Genomic DNA, 9,425 nt, shown 5'->3' with positions numbered 1-9,425 from the left:
ACACAAGCTGGGGGTCACGTGTCGCACCCGCGTACGGCCGTCGGTCGGTCACGTGACCTCGGCGGAAGGGTTGAGAGATTTTCCGGATGGCCCCTCCGCCCGTTTGACGGATCGTCCTGCTAAGTCTAACTGATAGCAGAAGGAGTGAGAAAGAGTAAGCCTTGCTTTAATTATAAGATATTATTCTCGAATCACGCCCGACTAATCATCGGCCAAGGTTTAATGCCTTTTTAAAAGCAGATCCGATCGGGCTTCGCGTCGTGCACTCTGTACACACCCAGTGTAGGAAAAAAAGTGGACGTGTAATGCGTGTGCTGTATTTTATGGTGGCGCCGAGTTGCTACTAACAAAAACGGCTGTTCGCGTAATCATACGGTGTGGAACGATGCTCCGCTGCGATAAATCGCGGTTTAATGATTTTTTTTGTTTTTTGGGAAAGTGGAAACGGCGTATAAGTAATAAGGCGTCAACGTTTGTTTGATTGGATCCTATTATGTACATATACCACCGTATTTATTTACGACGATCATGCCAACAATCCCGAACGGGTAATCTCGGTTATCCCAACATAATGATGCTCTGTAAATAACGAAGCGGGTGTAAATTTAAAACCGCCAACTAATTCACGCGTAGCCGCGGCGTCTCATTCTTTTTAATCAGCGGGTAGGCAGCCATTGGCCACACTTTAATCCCGCTGTAAATTAAAACCCAAATCAGACCATTGCCGGCTGGTGTCAAGGATTCCCTACAGCAGCTATAATTGTGACCCTCGACAGTGTTCACCCAGCACATAACTCGCCCGAACCCAAACTCGTACACCTAATCGTCCCAAGATTTTTCGGTTGTTCGGCTTCGGCAAAGCGGAAATCAGGAGCCAGTACACCAGAAAAAGCTTCTCGACACCCGCGAACAATGCGAGAGAGAAAGAAACACGCGCTTCCTCGATTCTAAAGAAAAGACGGGTGATAGATGTCTGCGGTAATCCGCGCTAACTTCCTGCGGGATTTGTGTACAGCTATGTCTTCTCGGCAAGCCGTTCCCTCTATTTTCGAGCGAAAAGTGTATGTGTGTATACAGGGGAGGGAGCTTCTAAATCTCGAAATCGAGTCGAGTCACTAAGTCTCCGAGGAGCGTACAGGGAGTAGTCTCTCTCGCTCTCTAATTAACATCGTGTCGAGCGGCTTATACACTGCTTCGCTCGCTATTTTCCGAACATCATTAGGGGAGAGCGACAAACGGAGTAGGGGGGCGCAGCGATGCTTTATTTATCTTCGGTGAATAATGATGACGCGACGTTTGTACGATTTCGCATTGTGCGCGCACCGAGGCTGTAATGGACTAAATTGGAATCGCGCGGTTCGAAAAATGAGCCAATACAGCCGGCCCGAGAAATAAGAGCACAGCTCGCGCCGCTTAAATTCTTTTTTCGAGCCTAGAGTGTGCAGCCGACCCCTTTCCAAAATGATCGCGCGACCCCATGTGCTGGAACTCGCGGCAATGGCTCGTTACGCGAAACTCGCCTTGATAACCGACAGATATGGCTATTTATAAGCGCGGCTAAGTGGCGGCTCGTTATGACCAGCGCTGCGCGGAATTGCGCGTGTGAGCGTGTGCACGGCTCGGGCGCGATGATTTTCTCGGAATGAATGAATTTTAAGTGCACCGGTGGAATGATTAGGAATTTCGGGAACTCGTTGATGTTCGTTTGTGGCCGAATAAATCGAGAGGAATTCGCTGCGTACAGCCGGATATGTCGTTGGGCTTTATCGCATAAAATCTTTGCTTGAATTAATTGATCGGACGGTTTACATTCGCTCGGGAATACCGCGGATATTCAGACCGTGATTATGAATAACTAACTTTATACGCGCGTTATTGCTATCGTTGTCTGCCTCTATCAATTATTTCATCACAATAAAATTGAATTAATCGCCCCGAGGTTAATTAATCACGAAAATTGTACACGCGCGAAACATTTCACGCAACATTTCCACGAAAGAAACGCCAAAGAGGAATTAAGAAAATGCAAATACCATAAATTAATGCGCAAGACGAAGGCGCACGAACGGGGGTGTCCCGGGCGCGTTAACGTCGTTTCTAAGCGCATAACAAGCGCCATTCTCAGCGAAGCGCGCGCAATCAATCGCGCGGAATAATCCGCTCGCGAAGACGCATTCGCGAAGACGACGACGACGACGACGACGACGACCCTCTTAACTGCGCACAGCCACCTACGCGCATAACCGATGTCCGGCTTAAGTTTCTCCCGGCGTCGAGACATTTGTCAGCTCATTGTTCGCGGCCGCTATGCTAAGTCCGAGTTTAATGTCGCGCACTTCCTAGGTGAAACGCCGCTGCCGGGATTATATTATTCGCGCGCGCAGTAGTTTCTGCCGTAGGTCGTTACTATTGGGCCTCGGTGCTAAATGTTCGTGGACGGCAATAGCGATCCGAGTCTTAATTAGTCGTCTGGAGCGCGCGGTTACCGAGATGACCACAGCGCGAGCTGTTACAGGTTCGTACGAGTGTAAGGTGAGGTTCGATTGCACAGACTATACTTTCGCGAGAACTAATCATTCTGTGAAGTTTATCCACAGAAGTGTTAATTTGATAATTTTTATCGCGTATTTTTCGTTCGAAAGTAAGTGGAAACAAGTTGTTATAACACGACTGCATGTGTATAAAATTAATTTCAAAGCTCCACTCGGAATCGCCATTACCGTAAGAGATATCGCGAAATTACCGTGTAATACTAGTTGCGAGACCGCACACGCGCCGTGCACGTATATGTGCAATATGTACAGGAGTGTAAGGTTGGACACGACGTAACCGCGGAGTAAAACGCGTGTCACGCCGCGCGCACGTCTAATTACACACAGCGAGAAAGGGTCAAACTCAGGAGCGGCTTCGTTAATTCAATTTCAGCCCATATTATTGCCCCACGCGCACGTCTTGCGTAGTTGCAAAAGTGCGATGCCGGCACAGGTTTAATGACACGTTTCGCTATACTCCTGACTCCAGAGCTATTACAAAACTCGTGGATCGTTTGGAATCCTCTTGATTGAGTTGAAAGTAATAAAAATATAATAGAGAATCGCAGCTGTACAGTAGCCGTTCACCTAATGACGTTCGTCTAATGACCGAAAAGTGTAAACACGCGAGTACAAAGAGAATTACACGCATCCCGCAAGCGATATCTAATTTCCAACAGCCGCAACTAAATCAGCTAAATCAACCCGATGAATAATTCAGAGCTACGCGCGATTAACATCGGAGCTGCGTCGCTCATCAAGCCCGAGCCCAAAATTAAGCAAAAAGAATCATTTTTCTCGAGAAGAGACACACGCACACGTTCGGCGCAAAGCAAAACAAAACAAGAGCCAATGTGGGGTGACGCGAGCAAAAGAGAGAAATGTCAATCAGCTGCAAGGGCGAGCCGTCGCTCGCGTTATCTCGCGGGCTATTTGTCTTCGATGCGGCTCGCTCTCGCAACCAGTTGCCGAAGGGAAAGGGGGTGGAAAAAGGGCAGCAGCGGCGGAAAGGGAAGAGAGGACGTGGGACAGAAAAGCGCGCGCGTCCCTCGGGGACATCATCAGGGAAATTGGACGCGGCATTTTTCATTTTCCAGACGCGGAAATATTCGCCTCCGCCTTCTCCGGTCCTTCTATACGTTTGTCCGTATACAACGCTGCCGCGTGCGGCGGCCCGGTAATTCGCGTGCGCGCGGCGGTTGCCTACGTAATATTAGATGTTTGGACGAAAGGGGAGAAGATACGGGCGCCGTGTGCGAATACATGTGAATGACTGATCGCGTACGAGGTTCAATTGTTCCCGCTTTATTGCTGCTATTTAGAGCTCGGGTTTTTATTTATTTCGCGTGCCTCGTTTCTATCCGGAGGATTTATGTAAATTTAATTCAGTGTATTTGTCTTCATATTTTTAACCGTTACGAAATATGGCTTCTATTTAAATTCGAAAGGTTTGCGCATACACTTGAATTATTGCTCGATCCATCAGGCATCCACACGATATAGGCGTTTTTTAATCTTATCAAAGGACATTCGTCATAGCCAAGAAGACAACAAGGGTTTCTTTTTTAACGGTAATTACAACAGAAGGGTAATCAAATACGATTTCAACGCGAGATTGGGATCTACCCCAAGGCCCAGCCGAACTTTCACGGTTATAACTCATCGTCGAGGCTGATAACGTTGTACGATGTATTATTGCAACTAGTATGATGCAATTATTCATTCTACTATCGGTGACAATGACCGCACGTTAAATGAGCTTTTGTTGGTTTTCAATATCTGTTGAAATTTGGTATTCAAATAATGTTATATAACAGATTTTTAGTAATATAATATAACTTACCCATAGTATCTTAGGAGAAGTAAATCTTATGCGGTGGTAAATCCACTTTCGGCCGGGCTAGAGAGGAAGTTTCAACAATACTGGCGCCGACACCGGAAATTGTGTCTAACCGAGGAAATAGAAAGCCCGCAGTTGGCAATTTAATACTCTATCATTCCCTCCGACAAAATATTTCACAGCGAATGAGATGTTCTCTGGAATGAAAATAAAGTAATTATAAATATGCACAGAAAAACAAATGCTCGTTACGCGCAAACATCTAATCATATTATCTCAAGATCCGACTTTCTTAAAAATCTCGTAAAACTTAAACGAGCCCCTAGTATTAAAAGCTCAGATGAGATGGAAGACACGATAAACCAAATCTGAAGGAGAACTTCGCTTGTTTTCCGTGAGGCGCCAAACTACTCGCTCTCAACGTTACGCTCAAGATTGGCCCTTGTCAAAATGAATCTTCAAGCCCTGACGCTCTCCATCTCTCTCTGTTCCTCGCGCAAAAGCGCATCTAGTTAGTTCGTTTACGAGATTCCGGTATCGCGCAAAAGGGGTCCGTGGATAAAGAGGGAGCATACACGCGCGCTCAGATAGCGGTCCTCGTAAAACGTAATGCAAGACATATCCAAGTGTGAAATATTTCAGTCTAATCCAGCAATATCATAAAGAACAGTCCTCGGTCCGTGAGGACCCGAGTTTGCCGTGCGCAAAGTCGTAACCAGGCATTAGAGCTGTTTACAAAAGGACCTCCCCCCCCCTCCCCTTTTCCTAATTCCGCCTTCTCCCGATAGTCTTCCGCGCAGCAAACGGTTCCTGGACGAGAACGCGAACGGCGTCACCGGCACCTGGGACCCACCCCGCGCCCTCCCTTATTATCAACAATCGTAAAATGCTAAATTGAAAGTCCTTCCGCGCGAGGGAGGAGACTCGCCCTCGCGATACAACGGAGTCGTTATAAGCGGAACCCGCGCCACTGCCGCGCACACCGTCTTTCAAGACGGCGGTGTTCAATTTTTTTTCGCTCCACAGCTTCTTCTCCCTGCCGCCGCGGCGCATAAAGATTTTACGCGTCCTGCAGACGAGAGGACGCGCGCTTCGTGCGCAATAAAAATAGATCGACGGCAGGCAGACAGGCGAGACTATGCTTTATGGGCTGAGCCCAATTTTGTAAAATCGCTCGAGAGCCGGCTTATGACTAAGTGGCCCAGCCGCTTTGTTTTTCCGTTTTATATTTACGCGCGTGTCTCGCGAGCGCGCGTTTAAAGTTAACGCATGCTGATGTATAGGTTGGATCTGCAGGGCTTGGGGTGTATACCGTAACACGTGACGATCGCAGTAAAAAGAAGATTCTCCTTGGCGAAATTGAAAGCTGACGGAAAAATTGAAGAAGATTGAAGAAACGCACAGAGATTTGGTATGTTATTGTTTGCATTTAATGAAATGTCAGAAATTTGTTAATCTCATCTCTAAATTGTTTTCTTGACGTGAGAACTAATAGAATACGTCTTGCAGTCAGGAAATACACGCCAGGGGATACTGCTTGCTTTTGCGCTCGGCTAATCAATCAAAGTCGCTATCGTCTACGACTTCATTGTATGATAGGACTGATACCCTTGATGCGAGCTGAATCTCTATAAGTTTCGCAAACTACAAGATACAGACAATCACCCGGGCAAAAGACGAACGAATGAAAATCAACCATGATACGTTTAATTGTGTGGAAAGGAAGAACCAACTTCAATAATTCTAAAAAACGTAATCGAAACAAATCAACATGATTTACTATAAATATCATGCTTGCGGAATTCATAAATGTCCATGTATATTTTGGGATTTCACAGTTCCATGTGCTTAATGAGCCTCACGAACATTATCTAATCAGGTCACATGTATTGCGAGATATATTACTTCCTCCGGGCGAAAAACTTTGTAGTATATTTTTTTATACATCATGCTTATCATCCTATCCTCAAATTCTAGTGAATTCAGTTCGCTTCTAACAATAACTCGGTAAACACGTAGAATAGAATATTTGAGTAAACTAAACAACGTCATTTGTCTATCATGCTTTATTTTCTGCGAAGCTTGACATTTTTCACTTTCTTGAGTGGTTGCAGTGTTATTGTGAAAACTCAAGAGTCTGCCATTCGGAGTTTTTCAAAGAAATGGAACGGAACAGATGATACATTTTTGATTCCAGGAACGTTGTATTCAATTATAAGCAAGGGGCGAAGACAGCTTTTTCTACGCATCTTGTGAATATTTGGATTCAAAATCCATTTCACGGTGCAACATGACAATAGAGACGTGGCCATTCAAGGAGGGAAACCATAAAAAGATGTGTAAGAATATAAAGATATCAGCAAATCAACTAATAGAGGCTTCTAATACTATGGTAATGTATCTCTTACCGCAAGGACGAATACTCATTGGGAATTCGTACCTGTCAAACCTAACCATCAAAGGGGCTACTATTTCTTCTACCAGTAGGGAATGCAAAGAATTGCACATTCTTGATATGTCAACGTGTACTACCAGAAATGTCAAACCAGACGCTCATGCCGAATTTGATTTTTATTTTCCAGCATTGCATACAAATGGATTTGAAATGTTATTATCAACTGAAAAAGGCTACGGTACTAAGAACAAATCCTTGAACTGGAATTCTTATAATTTTGAAGGCCAAAAAATCAGATACCTCAAGTCATTCATGCATCACAATAACGGATATTTACAAATTATTCCAGCTTCTGATCAGTCAACGGACAAGGGGTTTTACGTGCTAAAGAGAAAATCGTATGACTCGTTTGAGGGAAAGAGCGATGATGATTTTGAAGTGACTTTTACCGATTCATCGTCGTCAGACGAAATAAAACTAATTTCAAGTCGGTCAGTAAACTTTGTTGCTCCTCACAGAGCGACTGCATTTTCGGCTACCCATGATCTGTTTAGTATTTGTTATTATAAAGTGATAGAACCGCATAAGTTATTTTGCGCTCAATTCAACACTCAAATACACAAATTTAGGGTAACTTTGGAGTTACCCGAAATCGCTGAATGGATAACCTTACGTAACCTGCCTGATGGAGGTTTTATACTGGCTACCGGATATTGCGAGAATATGAAATTCGAAAAGACAGATTTCTGCAGGGGATTTCGTGTACAGAAAGTTGCTGCAAATGGAAAAGCGTCTCAGGAACTGTACATTGATGGACTTCAAATACCAAAAGGTGGTAAGGAGGATATCAAATACGACGCTATTATCAGTGAAAACAATAAAGGTGAATACTGTTTTATTTCGGTTGTTGCTAGTGTCAAGAAAATACGTTATATAATCTATGAGAAACGATGTATATCCAACAAGTTTATCACTTGAGTATAACCTATAAACATTAGCATTATCAGACATTCTTATTAAGAACTGTTCAATCGGTACAATTCTAATCCTCAGCATGAACGATCGAATCGCATTGTCTTGTTCTCCCACTTTCCGCCACCTTTTCTCTTTCTGTCCCTCGACTTCAGGATAATGCGATGCGCCAACTCCCGTCGCTCCTAACGCTTAGAGTCGGAAAGCGAAATCTACCCTTGACTAATTACCAGGGAATGACTGGCATCTTCTCTCGCTTATCTCGGACGTGCGCCCTCTCTTCTCTCTGTCTCTCCCTTCCACTGCTGGGCTTTCAATCGAATTACTTTTTCTACGAGTGGCGCCAATTTTTTGTCTAATTGAGTCATGTCGAAATCGAGAGAAAAGAAACGCGGCTGCATTTGTCTTGTCACCTTCTAGGATTCGAGAAAGATGCAGTTATGTCTACGTATCACTGCAATAGAGTCATTAGTCTGGAATGGATGGAGACGATAGATTTTGTTCACTCTTCATTGATTTCAACAGCTATCTACGCAGTACAAACATCTGTTAGATGCGGATGGTGTAGAGCCGACAAATTGAAGTAAGGGTATGATTTTGCATCGTTAACCGCATTTAATTGGAAAGATTGATGATAGTTTTCTTTGTGACTTGCAGGGTGAAATCATTATGCTTTTACACCATTAGACTTTCCTCTGAGGACACTATACAACTACATAACAAAGGTTAAATTTAAAAAAAAGATTATTATAAAAGTTCGTAGAATTAGTATTCACGGTGGTATTTCCGATAAAGAGTCGTTTATCACGCTCCCGCAGCTCCTTATAAAAACCCCATGAATTACAATGCATACAAAAATCTGCTCGCGCCTCCACTTCTCAACTCTATCCCATAGCGGAAATTGCATTCGTGATCGCAAGCTCAGTGCGCGTCAAATTTGTGCACCCGCGTCGGAGCTTGCGGGAAAGCCAGCCGAGAAGATTCGCGTATGAGGTATTTAAGCCCGCGCACGTGCGCGCGGTTAAGGCGAGGGTGATGCGCAAAAAAAATTAAGAGGAGATAATGGTACGCGCGGTGCTTACGAGACTACGAAATTGCACGGTGGGCTGACGAAAGTTGTGTAAAGAACTTTGGCAAAGATTTATCGGAGGTTTTCATATTTTTATATCGCCGCGTGCTTCGTACGAAAAATTATGGGATAAAATAGTAAACACTCTTGACTATCATCAGTGCCGTACGGATTCGCACTGTTTAACGGTATCCCTTAAGCTACCAAACCTCATCACTCGAGATCCACAATACCTGCAGCCGCCATCTCATCTTGCGTCTGCGCGAACACACCGCATACTGCAAAGCAACATATACACGCGCGGCCCGGCCAAATGCTCCAGTTCGCAGCTCGCTGCATCAATCGGCAATCGCGCGCTACGTTTATATACCTATATGTACACAACTGCAGCTACTTGCTATATGGACTCTGGACAGCGGTCATCCGTCACTGTCTGCAGTCTCACCCTCCTCCCTCAAAAGCTGCAACAGTCAAAGGGAGAGAGAGACGGACCAAGTGCAGTATCGAACTATATACTCGACGCCTCGGCTCGCGCGCGGCTCTCTTCTCGGCACGTGCCGTTGTCTAGATTCGCCTCTGTGTGTACAATGGACACACGCGGTGCATAATACCACGCAT

The 9,425-nt window shown here is 44.8% G+C and overlaps 1 protein-coding gene across 2 annotated transcripts; it reads left to right on the top strand.

Annotated features, from left to right (window-relative positions):
• The first annotated feature begins 7,225 nt into the window (after positions 1 to 7,225).
• LOC103318001 lies at positions 7,226 to 8,596 on the top strand. Of its 2 annotated transcripts, none has more exons than XM_008219003.3 (3): positions 7,226 to 7,601; positions 8,159 to 8,321; positions 8,396 to 8,564. In XM_008219003.3, exons 1-3 carry the CDS (start codon positions 7,490 to 7,492, stop codon positions 8,466 to 8,468), a joined length of 348 nt encoding a protein of 115 aa, XP_008217225.1. In that variant the 5' UTR covers positions 7,226 to 7,489; the 3' UTR covers positions 8,469 to 8,564. The 2 variants fall into 2 exon arrangements, with proteins under 2 accessions (XP_008217225.1, XP_008217223.1); XM_008219001.3 differs by having other exon boundaries at positions 7,230 to 7,649; positions 8,396 to 8,596.
• The last annotated feature ends 829 nt before the right edge of the window (positions 8,597 to 9,425 follow it).

The sequence above is a fragment of the Nasonia vitripennis genome, chromosome 5 (genome assembly GCF_009193385.2).
Source record: "Nasonia vitripennis strain AsymCx chromosome 5, Nvit_psr_1.1, whole genome shotgun sequence".
Lineage (NCBI taxonomy): Eukaryota > Metazoa > Arthropoda > Insecta > Hymenoptera > Pteromalidae > Nasonia > Nasonia vitripennis.
Note: the sequence above shows the minus strand (reverse complement) of the source record. Positions and strands in the feature narration are given on the sequence as shown.